This window comes from Hordeum vulgare, chromosome 2H (assembly GCF_904849725.1).
Source record: "Hordeum vulgare subsp. vulgare chromosome 2H, MorexV3_pseudomolecules_assembly, whole genome shotgun sequence".
NCBI classification, from domain to species: Eukaryota; Viridiplantae; Streptophyta; class Magnoliopsida; order Poales; family Poaceae; genus Hordeum; species Hordeum vulgare.
Genome location: NC_058519.1, coordinates 259,620,906 through 259,642,838, shown reverse-complemented (window position 1 = coordinate 259,642,838; position 21,933 = coordinate 259,620,906). Strand labels below are relative to the sequence as shown.

The following is a 21,933-nucleotide window of genomic DNA, read 5'->3' as shown; positions in this document are numbered from 1 at the left end:
GGCAAATCGGTAAGAGACATCATAGATCGCACCATATCTAACAAAGTACGATTATGACCTTCGGACACACCATTATGTTGTGTCAACTGTGAAACAATTCCACATTGTCTTAAGTGAGCACCAAACTCGTAACTCAGATATTCTCCTCCTCGATTAGATCGTAGGAATTTGATCTTCTTGTTATGATGATTTTCAACTTCACTCTAAATTTTTTAAAACTTTTCAAACGTTTCATACTTGTGTTCATCAAGTAGATATAGCCATACCTACTCAAATCGTCAGTTAACATGAGAAAATAATGATATCCGTCGCGCGCCTCTATGCTCATTGGTCCGCACACATCAGTATGTATGATCTCCAATAAGTCACTTGCACGCTCCATTGTTCCAGAGAATGGAGTCTTAGTCATCTTGCCCATGAGGCATGGTTCGCATGTGTCAAGTGATTTAAAATCAAGTGACTCCAAAAGTCCATCAGCATGGAGTTTCTTCGTGTGCTTAACACCAATATGACCTAAGCGGTAGTGCCACAAGAAAGTGGCGCTATCATTGTTAACTCTACATATTTTGGTCTCAATATTATGGACATGAGTGTCATCACAATCAGAGATTCAATATGAACAAACCCCTCACATTGAGTGCACGACCATAAAAGATATTACTCATATATATAGAACAACTATTATTCTGTGACTTAAATGAGTAACCGTCTCGCAATAAACAAGATCCAGATATAATGTTCATGCTTAATTCATGCACTAAATAAAAATTATTGAACTTCATAACTAATCTCGATGGTAACTGAAATGAAACCATGCGGACGACGATCGCATCAACCTTGGAACCATTTCCCACGCACATCGTCACTTCATCTTCGCGAGCCTTCGTTTATTCCGCAGTTCCTGTTTCGAGTTGCAAATGTGAGCAACAAAGTCGGTATCAAATACCCAGGAACTACTACAGGAGTTCATGAAGTACACATCAATAACATGTATATCACATATACCTTGTTTGGCATTGGCCGCCTTCTTATCAGCCAGATACTTGGGGCAGTTGCGCTTCCAATGACCAGTCCCTTAGCAATAATAGCACTCAGTTTCCAGCTTAGGCCTAGCCTTGGGTTTCTTCGTCGGAGGGGCAATAGCTTTGCCACTCTTGTTGGAGTTACCATTCTTGCCTTTGCCATTTTTCTTGAAACTAGTGGTATTATTGACCATCAACACTTGATGTTCTTTCTGGATTTCTGACTCAGCGACTTTCACCATTGCAAATAACTCGTCGGGTGACTTGTTCATCCCTTGCATGTTATAGTTCAACACGAAGCTCTTGTAGCTAGGTGGCAGTGACTGAAGAATTCTGTCAGTGATAGCTTCTTGCGGGAGAGCGATCCCCAGCTCACCTAGACGGTTTGAGTATCCAGACATTTTGAGCACATGTTCGCTGACACACGAATTCTCCTCCATTTTGCAAGCATAGAATTTATCGGAGGTCTCATACCTCTCGATCCGGGCATTCTTCTCAAATATAAACTTCAACTCATGGAACATCTCATATGCTCCATGACGTTCAAAATATCTTTGAAGTCCCAGTCCTAAGCCAGACAAAACTGCACATTGCACTAGTGAGTAGTCATCCTTACGTGTTTGCCAAGCGTTCAAAACATCTAGGTCAGCCGTAGCGGGTGGTTCATCTCCTAGCCCTGCATCAAGGAAATAATTCTTTTGCCCAGCTTGGAGGATAAGCCTCAGATTTCGAGCCCAGTCTACAAAGTTGCTACCATAGTCTTTCAGCTTAGCTTTCTCTAGGAACGTATTGAAATTCAGGGTTGCTACTTCGCGAGCCATTGATCTACAACATAAAATTTTGCAAAGATTACTTAGACTATGTTCAAGACAATTGAGTTTAGCTAATCATATTACTAATAAACTCCCGGTCAAATAGACATCCCTCTAGTCATTCGAGTGTCGCATGATCCAAATTCACTAATTCAAGTCCGATCATCACGTGAGTTGAGTATAGTTTCAGTGGTGAACATCTCTATGTTGATCATATCTGCTATATGATTCATGCTCCACCTTTCGGTCTCTTGAGGCCATGTATGTACATGATAGGCTCGTCAAGTTTAACCCGAGTGTTTCGCGTGTGCAACTGTTTTGCACCCGTTGTATGTGAACGTTGAGCCTATCACACCCGATCATCACGTGGTGTCTCGAAACGACGAACTGTCGCAACGGTGCACAGTCGGGGAGAACACAATTTTATCTTGAAATTTTAGTGAGGGATCACCTTATAATGCTACCATCGTTCTGAGCAAAATAAGGCACATAAAAGGATTAACATCACATGGAAATCATAAGTGACATGATATGGCCATGATCTTTTGCTTCTTGATCTCCATCACCAAAGCACCGGCATGATCTTCATCGTCACCGGCGCCACACCATGATCTCCATCATCATGATCTCCATCACTGTGCCGACATCGAGGTTGTTGTGCTATCTATGCTATTACTACTAAAGCTACTACCTAGCAATCCATTAAACGCATCTGCAAGCACAAATGTTAGTTTAAAGACAACCCTATGGCTCCTCCCGGTTGTCGTAGCATCAACGTGCAAGTCGATATTTTAACTATTACAACATGATCATCTCATACATCCAATATATCATATCATGTCATTGGCCATATCACATCACATGCATACCCTGCAAAAACAAGTTAGGCGTCCTCTAATTTGTTGTTGCATGTTTTACATGGCTGCTATGGATATCTAGTATGATCGCATCTTTGATACGCAAAGCCACAACAGTGATATGCAAATTGCTATTTAACCTTCTCCAAGGACCGCCTCAATCAAATCTAATTCAACTAAAGTTGAAGAAACAGACACCCGCCAGTCATCTTTATGCAACAAGTTGCATGTCAGTCGACGAAACCGGTCCATCGTAACCGTACGAGTAAGGTTGGTTCGAGCCGCTTCAATCCAACAATACCGCTGAATCAAGAAAAGACTAATGAGGTCAGCAAATTGAACATCAGCGCCCACAAACTCTTTTGTGTTCTACTCGAGATTTCATCTACGCATGAACCTAGCTCATGATGCCACTGTTGGGGAACATTGCATGGGAAACACTGAATCAAGAAAAGACTAATGAGGTCAGCAAATTGAACATCAACACCCACAAACTCTTTTGTGTTCTACTCGAGATTTCATCTACGCATGAACCTAGCTCATGATGCCACTGTTGGGGAACATTGCATGGGAAACAAAAAAATTCCTACGCACACGAAGACCTATCATGATGATGATCATCTACAAGAGGGAGATCAGATCCACATACCCTCGTAGATCGCTAAGCGGGAAGCGTTAACAAATGCGGTCGATGTAGTGGAACGTCTTCGCGATCCAAATCGCCGTCGTCCCATGATCCGTCCCGATCAAGTACCGAACGAACGGCACCTCCACGTTCAGCACACGTACAGCTCAATGACGATCTCCGCCTTCTTGATCCAGCAAGAGAGACGGGTTAGTAGATGAGTTCTCCCTTGGGATCGGCCGAACTAGGAGGGGAGGAGTCCTCCTCCAATCCTACTTGGATTAGGACTCCTCTCCAAGTTGTCCACCTCTTTTGGATTTTCCACATTTTTTCTCATGTGCCTTCTTTGGTTGACTAGTCATCCCATCAAGGGCTGTTGCGCAACCATCAAGTCCATGTGCCCCCCTTTAGGAGTGGTGGGCCCACCTGGTGGACCCCCGGAATCCATTCGCCACTCCCGATACACTGTCGGTAATGCCCGAAATCCTTCCGGTATACAAACACCAACTTCCTATATATCAATCTTCGTTTCCGGACGATTCCAGAACTCCTCGTGACGCGTGGGATCTCATCCGGGACTCCTAACAAAACTTCGGTCACCAGCACCTACAACTCAACTATACCAAAACATCACCGAACCTTAAGTGTGCAAACCCTATGGGTTCGAGAACTATGTAGAGATGACCTGAGACACTCTCCGGTCAATATCCAATAGTGGGACCTGGATTCCCATATTGGATCCTACATATTCTACGAAGATCTTATCGGTTGAACCTCTATGTCAAGGATTCATATAATCCAGTATACCATTCCCTTTGTCCTTCGGTATGTTACTTGCCCGAGATTCGATCGTCGGTATCCCAATACCTATTTCAATCTTGTTACCGGCAAGTCTCTTTAGTCGTTCTTTAATACAAGATCCCGTGGTAACTCTTTAGTCACATTGCTTGCAAGGCTTGTTTCTGATGTTGTAGTACCGAGTGGGCTCCGAGATACCTCTCTGTCATATGGAGTGACAAATCCCAGTCTCGATCGATGCTAACTGAACGGACACCTTCTGAGATACCTGTAGAGCACCTTCATAGTCACCCAGTTACATTGCGACGTTTGACACACACAAAGTATTCCTCCGGTGTCAGTGAGTCACATGATCTCATGGTCATAGGAATGTACACTTGACATGCAGAAAACAATAGCATCAAAATTACACGATCATATGATATGTTCATAGTTTGGGTCTTGACCATCACATCATTCTCCTAATGATGTGATCCCGTCATCAAGTGACAACACTTGTCTATGGCTAGGAAACCTTAACCATCCTTGATCAACATGCTAGTCAACTAAAGACTTACTAGGGACATTGTTTTGTCTATATATCCACACATGCATTTATGTTTCCATTCAATACAGTTATAGCATGGATAATAAACGATTATCTTGAAACAGGAAATATAATAATATCTATTTTATTATTGCCTCTTGGGCATATTTCCAACAATGGCATGCTAGATTTGGACATGTTAACTTCTACGCCTTGAAGAAAATGAAAAAGATGGAGATGGTATCCGGGATGCCATTTATTGACCATGTTGATCGAGTATGTGACGGGTGCTTGGTTGGAAGACAACACCGCAGGATGTTCCCTGCTCAGTCTACCTATCGTGCAAGTGATGCACTCAAGCTGCTCCATGGGGATCTTTGTGGCCCTATCACCCTGGCAACTCACGTAGGAAAGTAGCACTTCTTACGTGTGGTAGATGACTACTCAAGATATATGTGGGTTGTTCTCCTACAATCTAAAGATGAGTTCTTTGAAGCATTCAAGAAGCTGAAGGCTACGACGGAGATGGAATAGAAGCTAAAGGTTTGCACTCTACGGACAGATTGCAGCTGAGAGTTTACATCGAATGAGTTAAACGACTACTGTGATAAGATTGGCATAAAAAGGTTCCCCACGACACCTTACATGCCGCAGCAGAACACGGTCATTGAAAGTCGCAGTCAAAATGTCGTTGACACGGCAAGGAGTTTACTCAAGAGCAAGAACCCGCCGGGGATTTTTTAAGGAGAAGAAGTCTCGACGGCGGTCTATCTTCTCAATCGGGCTCCAACGAAGGCGGTGATCAGCAAGACTCCGTATGAAGCAATTTATGCACATAACCCGAATGTGTCTCATCTACGGACGTTTGGGTGCGTGGCACACGTGAAGACGGCAGAGCTGCATCCCTCGAAGCTTGCCGATCGTAGCACCAAGATGGTGTTCAATGAATACGGGAGGAGTTCTGGCACCAAGGCATAACGCTTCTACGATCCACAAAGTAAGCATCTACGAATTTCACGCGACGTCATGTTTGAAAGAAAATCAAGCGTGGAATTGGAGCGCCCCAGCGGACGATGCTCCAAACAGTAACATATTCACAGTTGAATTTTCATGACGTCTTGATGCATGCGAGGATGTACAGGTGGTTGGCAAAACGCCCAACCAAGGTGACCACAATGGTAGTGGTCCTCACGGTGCCGACACCAACTATGACGCACATAGGTCGCAAGGAGATAGACAACGACGTGCACGACACTTGAGGAGATCTCGATGAAAACATCGACAACGAGGCGCATAGTGATGACCACAATCAAGATGATGGTCACGGTCACGACGACTACGCCGACGACGCGGATGTCGATGACACGCCCGAGACTCAGCGGTCTTCCTCAAGTGCATCAACACCGACACAATTTGTGTCACCTCCTTCGCTAGCTACAACAGACTACTACAGGCCTGGTCGCTACAATACCATCAAGGAACTCTACAAGTACACAACGCCAGTTACGCTTGAGTACTCCGGACTATGTTTGCTTGGAGTTGAGGAGCCGGCAAACTTCGTAGAGGCGAGCAAAAGTCCTAGTTGGACGCACGCCATGGATGAGGAGATGAAGGCGATCGAGAGCAATGACACGTGGACTTTGGTAACCCGACCTCTGATCCAAACGACAACTGGTTTGAACTGGGTTTAAAAGTTAAAGAAGGACATGGATGGTGCCATTGTGAAGTACAAGGCAAGACTCATTGCAAAGGGCTACATACAACGTCAAGGAGATGACTATGATGAGGTGTTTGCACTAGTTGCTTGACTCGAGACGGTGAGAGTGCTCCTAGCTGTGTTGGCACAAGAGGATTGGAAGGTTGTTAAATCCACTTTCCTCAACGGTGATCTCACATAAGAAGTGTACGTGGAACAACCCCTCGGCTACGAGAAGAAAGGAGAAGAAGGGGAAGTTTACAAGCTTAAGAAGGGACTTTACGGGTTGAAGCAAGCGCCAAGAGCTTGGAACTCAAAGTTAGACCGAAGTTTGGTCTCGCTCGGGTACAAAAGATGTCCCCTTGAGCATGCAGTCTATACAAAGAACTCGAATGGCTCAAACCTGCTAGTTGGAGTTTCTGTCGACGATGAGATTATCACCGGAGATAGCATACAAGAAATTGAATGTTTCAAGGCGCAAATGAAGAACAAGTTTAGCATGAGTGATCTGGGATTACTCAACTATTACTTGGGCATCAAAGTGAAGCAAAGCTCCAGAGAGATTTCCCTATGTCAATCGACTTACGCGGTCAAGTTATTGGACAAGTTTGGCATGTAAGATTGCTACGAGACAAAAGTTTCAATGGACCAACGTCACAAGTTGACCAAGCGTAGCTCAAATCCGCCGGTAGACACCACAATGTATCAAAGTGTTGTGAGCAGTCTAAGATACTTGGTGCATACCCGACTTGACTTGGCTTATTCAGTTGGGATCGTGAGTCGTTTCATGGAGAATCCGACAACCGAACACATGAGCGCGGTCAAGAAAATCCTGTGCTATGTGAACAACACAATTAATCTTGGCCGCACATACAGAAAGGGAAAGGAAGGATTGGTCCTTCATGGATATTCAGATAGCGACATGGCGGGTGATGATGATGACGAAAGAGCACAACGGCCATGGTTTTCTACCTTGGTCTGAATCCTATTAGGTAGAATTCTCAGAAGCAAAAGGTGGTGGCACTATCTTCATGCGAGGTAGAATACATAGCAGCAAGCATGGCGGCTGGTCAAGTAGTGTGGCTGAGATGACTCCTAACTATTCTTACGAAGCGGGAGGTGCAGAACGTGTGAGTAAAGATCGACAACCAAGCTGCAATCTCATTGTGCAAAAATCTGGTTCATCACAAGAGTAGTAAGCACATATATAGCTGATTCGAACACATCCGAATATGTATTGAGGAGGGGATAATCGAATTTCAACACGTCAACACGAAAGACCAGCTTGTCGATATTCTCATGTAGTCTCTTAGACCACAGAAGTTCTTGAAGATGTGAGAAAAGATCGACGTCCAAAATGTAAAGTAAGGACATCATGTTTAGGGAGGTGAATGTTGGAATAGACCACGATGTCCAGTCCGCCTCGGACTTGGAACCTTCATCGGGTCGTATAGTAGTACTAGGTAGCCACTAGTATATATATGCGTATATCCCTTGTAAACTAGATCAAATCAAATGCAATACAAAGCAAAGGCTCGACATGGGCCTCTAGCCATCAAATCCATCAATCAGTTTTGTTCATGTCTCTAGTTACGCAAGTTACGTCAAGTAGCCAACCGAGACGAGGATCATGACGTACACCTAAGCGGCTGTATACGCACGCGTACTAGTCAAAGCCCAATCAGTCCAGCAGTTTGCTTGCTTGTTTAACTTGCACTTTTATCGTACGAGAATATACTCCCTTCGTCACAAAATAAGAGTCTTAAGTTTATACTAGCTATAGTACAAAATTGTAATAAGCTTGAGACAGTTATTTTGTGATGGAGGGAGTACGAGTTAGAACTCAAAAACCAACACTGCCAAGTTAGAACTAGAGTCCAAAACTGAAAGCAACGACCCACGTTGCGGAATATTACACAACTCATATCAATAGAACTTACACCCATCTCCAAAGAACTAAATTTTGACGCTAATACAAATGACACTCCTTACCTGCCATAGCGTACCAAAAGATTAGTTCTGTGGTATGCGAGGCTGAGGTCGTAGTGTAGGAATGTGAAACCTCGGTCTGCCCCTGCAGGACGCCATTAGCGAACCTCTCCGTTCACTTCCCTGAGCATGCAGACCAATGAGACAAAAATGTTTCGATTCAAAGAATCACCCATAAATCCTACAACAAAGCATTGAACATATATCAACGTGTAATAGCATATTCAAGGGGTCACTGAAATGACTGAATACATTACACCTAGACAAACAGATAAATTTGAACAAGCTGCATCACTTAAGGAACGCATTGACATAATTTTCTCTTATACCATTATTATTATCATCATTATTATGCAGCAATAGTTGTAATAAATGAACATGCCCCGACATGACCACACTACAAGATGACATTCGCACAGTTACATATGTAAATTTCAACACATTCGGGCACCCATCCGCCGGCGGCATAGTCGCGGGTCTGTCTCGACCTAAGAGTTGCGTCGCGGAGCGTGGGGATGGAGCGAGATGGGAAGATCAGGATTATTGTTAGTAGAATAAGGGGGGAGCAACACGAGAGGGAGGTAGACTTTGCGCCGCCGCAGGCTGGAGGTCGGGCTCCTCGCCGGCGACTTGGGAGACCCGACGAGGCGAACAGGATCGAGTTTTGGTTGGGCTTAAGAAAACAGTGGGCTTAAACTAGTCTTAGGGCCAGTTCTTATTATGCCACGATTCTCAAGAATATGATTCTGGGAAATTGCTCATACAAAGTTCTTTTTTGTGATTCTAGTGTGTCATTATTGTATGAGTTGTACGATAAAATATCAGTAACATTCCTGGATTGAACTGATATTTTTGATAGTTTCATGTCTAATATGAACACGGAAGAGAGTTGTAAATTTTATAAAGTATTTAATGTTACAATATAAATGGAACACAACAGCCAAAAGATCCGTCATCTACAAAATTCACATCGAAGCAAACAACAACAACAACAACAACAATGAACAAGAAAAACAACAGCCTAGCTACTCACCACACGCAGCGGAGCAGCAGCGAACAAGCAAAACAATAGCCTAGTTGTTTGCCCCACACAACAAAGCAGCCACAGCACTGACGTGCTACATCACAAAGCGCAGCGGCGGCCTGATTGCTGGCCACACGGCCCGTCCATCATAGGGGACTGCTCGCCGGCGGCTCTTATGGCGCCAGGACGGGGCATCCGGCTGGCGGCGCCCTCTCCTCCTACGGGTAGGTGACTAGGGATTGACGAAACCCTATCGGGTGATGGCCGGGAGTCGAGCGATAGAGGCCAGCCCGAGTTGTTTTCGCTCGTGAGCTATTACTCGGCCCGAGTGGCATTTTGCATATAATTCGGTGCTGCAATAGGTGTGAAGATCTAAAACAAACCGTTACCTTCCGACCAGAATCATGAAAATCGTGGTTTTGTTGCGATTTTCGTTTGCACTAACGATTTTGATGATTTTGATGAAGCAAATTGAATTCTTTTGCGATTCTCGATTCTCCAAACGTGATTGTTGAGAATCACCTCAAAAGAACTCGCCCTTAGCCGACGGCGGCGAAGAGTTGGTTCTCGGCTAGGCCTCACTTCACGCGAATCCTATTTGGTGGGAACCACTAGTTTGCGAGCGCTCCTTCCAAGCGTAGACTCTCGCACGCCGCCATTTCTGAGCTTCCTCCATGTGTCGCGTTCTGAGCACTTCCTTCGAATTTTTTTATTTTTTTATTTTTTCGCATGCGCTATCAGCTTTTTAGATTGGTTCTTTTTTGATTTATTTTGTGTTTCGGGTTTTCACCGGTGTTTCTTAGCTTTGTGACGAAAAAATAATTTGTTTTGTGAACAAATGCATTTATTGTTTTTTCGCGAGAGACACAGTTTTGCTTTTGCGTGAGACACGGTTCTGCTTTCGCGAGACGCACGGTCGTGCCTCTCGAAAACGAAAAAAGGTTTTCTGTTTTTTTGCGAGAGACACGATGTTGCTTCCGTGAGAGTCACAGTTCACCTTGCACCGTGCCTCTCGAAAAAAAAGCGTTTTTTTTCGAGAGGCACGGTTTTGCTTCCACAAGAGGCAACATTTTTACCTTTGTAAGAGGCATTGACGTGCCTCTCGGAAAGGGAAAAATACGTTGTCTTTCCGAGATTCACGATTTTGCTTCTGTGAGACGCATGGTTTTGCCTTTGTGAGAGACACCGCCATGCCTTTCGAAAAGGAAAAAATGCAAAAAGAAATGTGTTATTTTTTTATTTTTTTATCGCGAGAGGTACAGTTTTTTTAGTCATGTTTTTTCGTCAAAAAAAAAGTTTATGAAAACCTATTAACATGAGATCTAGTTTTAAAGATCTTGATGTGAGAAAACCAACGACGAAAACGGTTCGAGATATGGATGCATGCTTAGGAGATAAAATGTTTTTTCAAAATACACATCTATGAAAAAGGAGAAAACTCTCAGGTTGCTACAAGTGAGACGCATGTAGTGCGTCATTTATCGTAACTTGGGAAGATAGGTGTGATCTTTGAAAGAAGTACTCCCTAATTAGTAATTTCGCTATTTGACGCTGTAGTAGCCCGTTAATGTGTATTCTGTAAACGGTCGCTGTAGTAGGCGCCCCGCTATAGACCGACCCATATAGTTGTTTAAGTGGTGGATCCCTTTTTCTCATGTTCTTTAGTTCGCTTTGTTTTTTTCTTTTTTCTTATCAGTTTCTATTTCTTCTTTTTATTTTACTTAATGCGCACTTTAAAAAAATTCTGGAAGCTTTTTTATAAATTCATAAACATTTTTTGAAATTAGATTTTTTCAAATTTGATGATTTTTTCAAATTTGAAGAATTCTTTTCAACTTTGATGAACTCCTTTTCAAAACTGAAGATTTTTTTTTAAATTTGATGGAGAATTTTTTAATTCAATGAACTTTTTTCGAAACCGATTAACTTTTTGGAAAATTGATGAACTTTTTCGAAAATTTGATGATTTTTTTCAAATGTGATGAACCTTTTCAAATCCGTGAAGTTTTTTCAAATTCATGGTCGTTTTTCGTTGTTGCGAACTTTTTTAAAAAGTTAGTGCACTTTTTCCCATTTCACGAACTTTTATATTTGAATTCATGAACTTATTAAAAAAATGAACCTTTTTTACATTGGCCAACTTTTTTATGCATATTGGTCAACTTTCAAAATGTGTTCGTATTTTTCCATATATTCACATTTTACATTAATGTTTTGAAATAATTGAAAAATCTAAGCAAGGGACTGTACAACAAGTAGCGTTGCTACGCTGGTGCTTAAATCAGTTCGTGCTTAAGTGAATCACTAGCAACCAATACGATGTTGCGAGTTCAATTATCAAAGAGCTACTTTTTTGCAATAATTCATTTTCTTCATGCGTGCGTGCCTGTGAGCCTACCCACCACGCATTGTTGTAGGCACCAGCTGCCGAAAAATCCTATTTGACACTCGTTACGGCGAATTGCCAAGGCTTCCCACAGGGGGCGGACGCAAGGGACGCATATGGGTCGGCCCACTTCCAGCATTGCCTAGCTGGTTTTGGAAAGATACTAGATTTTTCCCAGCCGATTTTTTTCGGTTTTGGGAACTTTCTAGAAGATTTCCTGAACCAGTTTTTCTTCTTTTTCGTTTTCCTTTTTCTTTATTAATTTTTGTTTCTTTTTTCTGTTTCTGTTTCAAAAATGTTTTTGATTTTTTCAAAAGTGTTCTGGAATTTGAATTTTTTTTCTGGCATTTGAAAAAATGTTCCATAATTTCAAAAAATAATTCAGAATTTGAAAATATCTTCCAAAATTTCATAAATGTTTCGGAATTTTCAAAAATAGTAAGGTTGATTTTTAAAAATTGTTCCGGAATTTGAATTTTTTTCTGGCATTTGAAAAAATGTTTCATAATTTCAAAAAATCTTAGGAAATTGGAAAAAATGTTTCAAAATTTGAAAAATGTTTTGGAATTTAAAAATAATGTTCCAGAATTTGAAAAATTGTTTTGGAATTTAACAAAATGTTCCGGAATTTGAAAAAATATTCTGGGATTTGAAAAAATGTTCCGAAATTTGAAAAACTCTTCTCGAATTCTTATCAAAATGTTTCGGATTTTTTGAAAGAAAATGCAGAATTTGGAAAAATATTCCGGAACTTGAAAATTATTCCAAAATTTGAAAATTGTGGAACAATAGAAAAACTAGAAGCTCGGCCAACCCAGTTGGGCAAGAGACGAAGATGAGCGGGCCCAGTACGGACTCAATCGCTACACCATGGGCGAGCCCAGTCTGATTTCACTGCGTGCGTCAGGTGCCTATTTAACGCAGGTGCCTTCAGCGGTGGTGAAGGTGCCAAATAGGCGCTCCCCTTACTTCGGCCCGAGAACATGGTTAGGCCTCGAACGACAATGGCTTAATTGGGTCGAGTCTTTTCCATGGTACACTTTTTTTCTTGCTGAACATAACATGGTACAGTATTAGGTGGCTTCCCCCGAAGTCATTATTAGTTAAAACTTACCCTTGAAAAATGTTACTCTCTCCGTTCCTAAATATAATTCTTTTAATTTTTTTTACTAATGGACTACATACAAAATAAAATGAGTGAATATACACTCTAAATTATGTCTATATACATTCGTATGTAGTTTTCTAGTGAAACTCTAAAAAGACTTATATTTAAAAACGGAGGAAGTACTTACCACCTTCTCACTTGCTAACATGTGAAGCACAATTTTTTTCTTTCGTAGAATTATTTATTCAAAATAATTTATCTACATTCAAATATCCAACCCTTTGATTTCTTATGTCAAGATCTTAAAAATAAGATCACATGTTAATAGGTTTCTACAAACTTATTTACATAAGAAAAAACAATAAACAAAATATGAATACTAAAAAAAATTCCAGAAAAAAGTGAAAAAATTGGCAACCAAAAAACAAATACCAAAACAAAACAAAACAAAAAAGAAGTCGGAAGCACGGTTGCGTTTTTTACCTTTTTTTAGGAAACACATATTGTGTTTTTCACTATTTTTCTTGGTAAGCACACATTGTGCTTCCCATGAAAATAAGGTCGTGCTTGTTGTAGAATTATAGCTGTATTTTTTTCCCATTCAAGTAAAAGCTTATATTTGCTTCTCGTTGAAGCACATGCCCTCATGAAATACAATCGTGCTTTTTGTGTAAGCGCATTCTAACCTATAAGGACGCTGGGCGACCCGCCCCCCCGAGCGCTTCGTCGATTGGGCTTCGTTGACCGTTCGATCTTCCTTCTGGCGCATCTGAGTTGCTGGATCTTCACAATGTTAAAAACTGTTTTTTTTACCTCGCGGTTGTTTTCATTGTCCAATGACGGGTGGGCTCGAGCGACACGCTTGTTGGCTGGGTTGATAAATCTCGCGTGGAAGAGGCTCCTTCTCGCGCTCCGCTCCTGATCCATGTCGCGGGGGTGCCACGTGCACCAACCCTACCCGCCACATCTCTCCTTCCTTCCTCCCTCGCTCCACTCCAACTCTAATCGCCACACCTCTCCTTCCTCTCTCGCTCGACACCACAAGAGCCGCCTCCTCCCTCCTTCCTGCTCGTTCGGACAGCCGCCGGCCGCTACATCCCTTCTTCCCGTTCCTCCTGCACCCCAACTCAAGAAGCCGACGGTGGGGATGGAGAAGTCAGGTTGTATCCACCGCAGCTCACGAGGAAGCCAAATGCCCTTCTAACAATATTGCCACAACCACCAACCTTATCCTGTCTGCTTCCCCGAGTTTATCTTTCCCTCCACACTTTGCCTGAAGGTTCTCTACCTCTGTTGTTTCTTCTATCGTGCTCGGTCCCCGAGAACCAGAGGCGTATCACCACCCGCAGTGCCCCGCCCTCTCTCAGGTACACCTTCTCGTCCAACTCTCTCGCCCCCTACTTGTCAAGCTCTTGTAATGGTGGTGAGCAGAGACGCCTCTCTCCCTCCCACCCTCCCTCTCTCCCTCTCCCTCCCACCCTCCCTCCCTCCCTCTCTCTCTCTCTCCAATCTAAATGTACGTGATTTAATTTGTTAGGTCTTAGATCCGTTTTGGTTTTTAGCAGAGCAACAAAAGGCTCCTCCGAGCACCGCCCTCATCCCCAAGGTATATTCTTCTGTTTCAGATCCAGCTCTAATCCTGCTGCATGGCCACAAAAAATAATTGGCTTGCTCCCCATGCCTCTGAATGTTATAGTTGCATAAAAGTAGTAAGATATGTATCTTTCTACTAAATATCCAGATCTGGTTTTGGGGCATGCCCGTAGAAAAAACATGTTTGGTCGCTCCCCATCTGTTTTTATATGTGCTTTGTATATTTGACAGTGTATTTGGGTTATTTCTTTCTCTGGAGGTTGGGCATATTGGTTGTCTTTTTTTACTAGCAGTCTTTCTTTTTAGTATATGGAAGAGGTTACTAGCACACATGTATAATATTAGTTATTAAGTATCTAAATAAGTTCAACCTCAAAACATATTGCGTACGCTTCAAAATTGGAGTGTGACTTTTGCATTTGGGCAGAGCATTCGGGCAGAGCAAAAATATTCGTGATTTGTTTCGTCTGTCTTGTCTAATGATCCTCTATTGATAGGATTAGTAAATCAAGCATTCGGGCAGAGCAAATATATATGCATATGTATAGTTAGACAATACTGATGTGCACGTGGCTACCCAGTTCAGTAAAGTGTAAAATATTAAACAAACAATACATATAACCACATTAAACAAACAAATAGTATAACTTAAGGGTGTCCGTTAACTAACACTAGTAGGAGAAATGCTAGGAGTAGCGCTGGTTTTTCCCTTACCAGTAGCGTTTATGCCAGCGCTACTGCAATCGCGCTACGACTAATCTATTAGTAGTAGCGTCAAAAATAAAAGCGCTACTCGTATACACATTAGCAGTAGCGCTGGAATGAATAAAGCGCTACTGCTAAGCCTGCGCTACTGCTAATATTCTAGTGTTACTGCTAATATTTCTGCTTTCAATATTTAATTCGCGTCGTATCTATGCCCCCCCTACGTATTTGTGCATGCTCTATACAGTGGTTTCAACATATCATAATAAACATGCATAATTTTTATCACATCATACACATAAAGTAGTCTCTTCATTTATACCATCATCATCATCATCATTATCCAACACAAATATTATCAAATCTCAAAAATAGCGATACACACAAGTCATGGTACACCCACAAGTTTCATCATCCCTATTTAAACCATCATGTATAAGAGAAGAGTGACCATCATGAGCAAGAGCGCGACTATGTAGTACTTCTTGAGACATCGGTTTCGCTTCGTCTGTTGCAGTAGCATCCACCTCAAGTAACTCATTTCCGCTTTGACTCTGCTGTCGAACCCTCTGTGGCAAGCGCCCGGGTACCTGTCCACCTAGGCCGAAGCGTCTGGCCAGTGGTCGTACACTCCTGGAACCCTCCCAATGAATACGACGTAGCAGTCCTTCGCCATCTCCGATCTATGTACCTGCATCGTAAATTGATTAATTCAATGATATATAATATGCAACATAATGTACTTGAGAAACACAGGCAGTAAACATATATAAATAACGAAGTTCCTCATACACAATCTAATTAACTAGAGCGATGTGCGGTAGTTCATATAAAGACCAGTAGTATTAATTATAACTGAACACACACATTGTCATCCTCAATCACTATTTCATGTCGAAGTTCCAATCTTCATATTAACGGATGAAGCACCCGAGCTTCTTGAAAGGATTCATGTCCAGACCCTGAGCGACTAGCACATCTCGGACAGTCTCCCGCCTCATTGGCCCATGGTAGAACATCCCTCCTTGTTCGACGACCTGCTTCATGATCACCTGGGCAAGTGCACACTAGATGTGATAAAACTCAGCTTGGATTCGATGATCCAGTGTGCTTCCTATGCTTGTGGCCCAGCTGAGAAATCGGCATCACCAAAATTAGATGACATGCGAAGGCGTTGTCTATCTCTTCTGTACTCAATCATGGGATGCATGAGGTAGAATCCATCATCCCTACTACTGTTTGGTTGTTGGATGCACCAGAACTTGGTCTTATGGTCGAAAGCCGACGCTTTATTACTGTACTTTTTCACCTGGATATATCCACGAGTAAGGTTGTAGGTGAAAATGGCACGATCGAGAACATTCTTTATGTGTGTGTAATCCTTCTTCTTGATGTTCATCAATGAGTCCAAGTACAAAGCATAGGAGTATTAAGGGTACAGACATATGAGGACGACGCCCCCCCCGTCCCCGTCCCCCCCCCCCCCCGCTGTGCAAAATAAGGAGAGCTCAAATTAGCCTCCATGCTTGCAAAGGAATGATCAAAACTTACGAAAGGATATCCACGGATAACTTACATGGGATGATAAGGCAGGAGACTCATTTCCTTGTCCTTATTAGCGAGCATGAAGTCGCTGATGTACTTGCTCGTAGAGTCCCGGTGCTCTTCGCACTCTCCCAAGAAGCTATCATGCATATAGTACGGGTCTGCGACGCATATATATTCTATGTTCTCGCGTCTGATGATGTAGTTGAGATGCAGCACATATAGGCGAATGAACTTGAAATCCAGCTTGGTCATGTGGAACATGTCGTAGATGTAGTCAAATCGCAGGATGAACTTGTCGCGGGCCATGTGTCGACGTATCCACTCACACTCGGAACCTGAACCGGTAAAGCTGGTATCCTGGTTTTTCCGAGCTAAGAAGTCTCTTCTCTATGGCCAACACATCATCATGAAGTCTCCTTAGATCATTGTTCATTATGCTCTCTACCGCTTTCTGAGGTACGATCGGGTGGCCGGCGACATGGAAACGCTTCGCACCTTCGAAAGGTATCTTGTCTACCTCTCGAGGCTGCGGCTGGCTGCTTGAAGCAGCTATGGCGCCTTTACAACCTTTCTTTTCTGGTCTCCTCCTTTGCTTCTTGGCGGGTGGTGGTAGTGAGCCCGCCATACCTTCGCTAACCACATCCCCCAGCGTCGTCGGGCTAATTATCAGTGGACGACCCGTGTGTTGTTCTTGCTGGGTAGATGCGGCATCTGGAGGCATCTCCTGCGAGGATCGCACGAAGAGAGCCTTTTGCAATCAGCCGTCGGACATTCCGGCTCCGGTAAATCAGGCATCATCCAGACAACTGCACGCTCATAGTGTAAGTCATATTGCTGAGCGTCGTCACAACCGATATTGATATACTGGTTAGGGTCGTCATCATCCTCCTCCTCCATGACATCATCAACATTTGCTTCTTCGACGGGGGCGACGTCATCTCGCACTAATGGAGGCTCTCCCTCACCACGTCGTTCGCTATCTCCCCCCACGCGAGGTGCAGGTAACTGGGTAGGTGGGGTGGTGTTCATACCTTGTTGATGAGTTGCCGTTGGTGTGCTACTGGGCGCCTCGACACGAAGGAGAGTCTTCGGCCAAGGCAAGAACTAGTTCTTGCATGCGCCAATCAGTTGAGGGGTCTCGTGATCACTGGCTGGTGCCGGAAGAGCCAAATCCTCGAAGCCCGCTTTGACACTGGCCATTTAAACTTTGAAGACACCATGGGGCATCTGTTTGTTGTTGAGCATGCGGTCCTTCGGCTTGATTATCATTGCCTTTCCCACGTCCACCTTCTGGTCATTGATATCGTATAATGGGGTGCACGGGTTTCGTCGGCCTGCGAAGAAATGACTACGACGTCAGACGTCCGAAAGGCAACTGAAACGGAAGACTATATAGATATGCTTGTGACTAGTGTATGATGCGTAATTACCGTCATGGCGTCGAGCTCAGCCAAAGACGAAGCCCCTCCGAGCACGCGAGAGACGGAGGACAGGCTGCTATGAACCGGAGCGAGACCAGGTACAGGAGCATTTGCGGTTGTGTGAGCAGGTGCTGGTGGTGCGATGTTCGCCGAATTGCTCCCGACAAAGCTGAGTAATGGAAAGTCCTGTGCCCGTGCTTCTGGATTCCTCCTCACATACTCAAAAACTGTCGGAACCAATTGGCCCAAGGAAGGTGCCACAGCTGCATTGAACTTATCGTCAACTAGCTTGGTCAACTCTTCTTTGGTCTGATCGACCGCCCGCGCGACCTTCTCGTCAATGGTCAGTTGAGTATGCTCCCGTCTCTTCTTTCTTTCCTCCGGCCTCTCGTGGTAGCATTTCTTCCACGAGGTGCCATGTCCGACGCCGTGCACACGCCCACCCGACGGAGGTTTGTTCATCGAGACATTTTTCAGTATGTTCAGGGCCCGGTTGAATGGGTTGTCCCACTTGGACGACTGAGACGACTCGTCGCTTTCGGCTGCCTTTTGGTGCTGCTCTTTCTGCAGAAGGAACATGGATGGTTTACAAATGTGAAAAAACTTATTGTCAAACTAATTAGAAGCTAATTAATATAAGGTGGAAATACAACAATTACCAGTAGTCTCATGAACTTCCTCGTGTTCGGGTCCGTGTAAAATATCTTCTTGACGGGGTCCCACTTGTGCCTTGCACTGATCCAGTCACGCTCCAGGGGGTCGGTGAACTCCGCCAACGGGTTTGGAATTCCGTGAGTTTCACGTCCGACGTCTTCCTTGGCCCATGTGCTCCTCTTCCCCTCATAACCACGACTTCCGAGGAGGTCGGCAGGCGTGTTCCTGGCTTGAAGCCCCTTCATTTTCTCTGACTTTTGTTGGGCTTCTTCTGTAGCGCAAGTGTTTTTGAAATTTTCAAAGTCCTCTTCCGTTATTGACAGTTTGTCAGCATGAATCTTGGACCATGATGCATTCTTCAGAATGGCTTTTTTCACCTGTACTTTCGAGGCGGACAAGGCGTTGGTAAACGTCACCATTGCCTTGCTGTTTATCTTTGTCATGTTTTTGGCCTTCCATGGATGTTCTACCTCTTCATACCGGCCGGGAAACATGAACCTATTGTGCAACTTTGTTAGGAGCGTTTGCTCCATATGTGCTATCTTCTTCAACTTTTCATCGTTGATGTTGGCGGTTTCCCTGACGATGCATCCTAGTTGATTGCCGTAGCACTTGCGCGCTTTCTCCAGCTCAGTTGGCTCTAATTTCGTGGGGTGCATCGTCGTGACCAAGATTTGTCCGGTGCCGAGCTCATTTGGTTTTCTTGCCCTCTTCGTCTTCGGTCCTTCATCGACTAAGTCAGCATCGTCGCCGGACTTGGGGCGGTGTCGATGCCGGTGCCGGTGCCGCTGTCTGTGGCGGTGCCAGCGTCGGTGTCGAGGTTGGTCTCACTGCCACCCTACGTCCCTGGCTTGCATTGGTCCAGGTAATTGAAATATTCATCTGCTTCCTGAAAATGGTCATCTTCGGTGCGACCAGAACCCCCGGCTTCGGCGTGGCTAGACATTTTAATTTCCTACTAGTATTTATTTATAAAAATTTAATTTTAGGCCGAATAACTTGAATAATAAAAAGGGACCTACTATAATAGTTCACGTAATTTATAAACAGAATTAACCTAAATAATTCTAAAAACAGAATTAACCTAAATAATTCTAAAAACAGAATTAACCTAAAACAACACTATTATTCTCTTCTTCTTCTTTTCCTCCTCTTCTTCCTCTAATAATTCTAAAATAAATTAACCAAAATAATTCTAAAACATAATTAACCTAAGTAATTCAAAAACATAATTAACCTAAAACAACACTATTAGTCTCTTCTTCTTCTTTTCCTCCTCTTCTTCCTCTCCTCCTCTTCCTCTAATAATTATAAAACAAAATTAACCTAACTAATTCTAAAACAGAATTAACTTAAAAGAGAATTAACCTAAAAAATTAACTCCCTCAACTTCCTCCTCTTCTTCGTCTCCTCCTCTTCTTCCTCTCCTCGCTCTTCTACTCATCCTCTTTCTCTTCTACTTCTCCTCTTCTTCTATTTTCCCACTACTTCTCCTCTTCATTCCCATTTCCAGCAATTCCAAAGCACTCCATATGTCCTAGTTTCTAGCACTAGTCATGCCGAAATTCACGGAAAATTTTGGCATGACCTTTGCTAAAAAGTGGACATATGGAGCATCTAAAATTTGTCGGAACGGAAATGAATCAACATTCCGGCAAAACATAGGCCACTCGGATATAGCAACAATGAACAAGTACAATAAATGGGGTAAATCAGAGAATATTATGAAATACTAGCAATCATTTTACTCATAAAAAACATTTTCACAAAAAAATCTTCTCATCAAGATGCATAAATGTCCATACAAAAAAATTATGGTTTCTACTTTCAATATTCAAATTGTGTTTTTCTCAAAACGGAAGGTTTGCAAGGTTTTATTCTGGTTACTAATCCCCATAAAATCTCTTTACTCGAAAATCATTTAGCAGCTCTCATGCCTAACCATATTGCAAAATTTCCCCTCAAACGTTCTTTTTTTTCACATATACACAGGCTGTGGACGAGGCTGCAGTTGCTCAATTAAACCGGTGTAGAGCAGGTTTAAAATAAAAGGACAAGTGCTACTACATAATTAATCCACGTGTAGATAGTGGGACCAGATTATCAGCAGATGATTGGTAAATTACTTAAAGCAAAGAACATTTGCTACTATTCTAACATACTACTTGCAGTAATAATAATACCAGTACTCATATTCATTGACATCTACACATTCAGAGAGATACAAGCAAGTGAAGTGCTATATACTAAGTACGAGTATGATATATATCTTGAAGGTCCTAATACAATGTTGTGCCTATTGGTGACCTACTTATTTAATCCAACAATGGGGCGGGGGCTTACCGAAGCGGGAGGGGAGGGGGTCGAACAACAGCGCGCGAAGGGGGCCCAAAGGTGCTTGGAGGGGGCGGCGGCACGGGAAGGGGCCCCGACGTTGCTTGGAGGGGGCGACGGTGTGTGGAGGGGGCCCGACGGTGCTTGGAGGGGGCGGCGACACGTGGAGAGGGCCCGACGGCACTTGAAGGGGGCGGCGGCGCGTGGAGGTGGCCCGGTGGCGGTTGGCGGGGGTGATGGCACTTGGAGGTGGCCCGACGGCGGTTGGAGGGGGTCGGCGACGGAGAGGGAAGCAGCACGACGTCGGGGTTGTGACGGCGAGGACGGGGAGTGGAGCGCGCGTGGGAGAGGGGGAGAGGGAAGGAGTGGAGGGACACGGGAAGTTAGGGGATTTTGGGTCGGGTTAACCAGAGGTAGCAGTAGCGTTGGATTGGTTCCCGCGCTACTGCTAAGTTAGCAGTAGTGCTGGTGCTAACCGAGCGCTACTTCTAAATGACCTAGGTTATATAGCACTAGCACTGGACAAGACCGGCACTACTGCTAACTTTATTTTCTTTATAAATTTCTTTTAATTATTTTTCTTTATTAATTTAATTTTATTACCTGTTTTTCCTTTTTATTATTTCCTTTTCTTTTTTATTTACTTTTGTTTTTATTTTGTATTGCTTTCTCCCTTTTTGTTTTTTGTTTTATTTTTCTCCCGACGGCCTCTCGCACGCATGCAGTCGATGACGAGAACATCTCGCTCCCACACTACGTGAATATTACCGGAATCATGTGTTGTTGCGTACACAAAATACGTACATATATATATATATAAATGGTTGTTTCTCAG

At 43.4% G+C, this 21,933-nt stretch overlaps 1 protein-coding gene and 1 pseudogene across 3 annotated transcripts; both read left to right on the top strand.

Annotated features, from left to right (window-relative positions):
• The first annotated feature begins 13,739 nt into the window (after positions 1-13,739).
• Positions 13,740-14,718, top strand: LOC123426028. 3 transcript variants are annotated; one of them, XM_045109808.1, is made up of 3 exons: positions 13,740-14,003; positions 14,123-14,210; positions 14,406-14,718. In XM_045109808.1, the coding sequence occupies exons 1-3, from the start codon at positions 13,769-13,771 to the stop codon at positions 14,545-14,547; spliced, it is 465 nt and encodes a 154-aa protein (XP_044965743.1). In that variant the 5' UTR covers positions 13,740-13,768; the 3' UTR covers positions 14,548-14,718. The 3 variants fall into 3 exon arrangements, with proteins under 3 accessions (XP_044965743.1, XP_044965745.1, XP_044965744.1); XM_045109810.1 differs by having other exon boundaries at positions 13,741-14,003; positions 14,381-14,718; XM_045109809.1 differs by having other exon boundaries at positions 13,742-14,003; positions 14,409-14,718.
• Positions 14,719-17,636: 2,918 nt separating this feature from the next.
• Positions 17,637-21,717, top strand: LOC123426374 (annotated as a pseudogene).
• Positions 21,718-21,933: the final 216 nt, after the last annotated feature.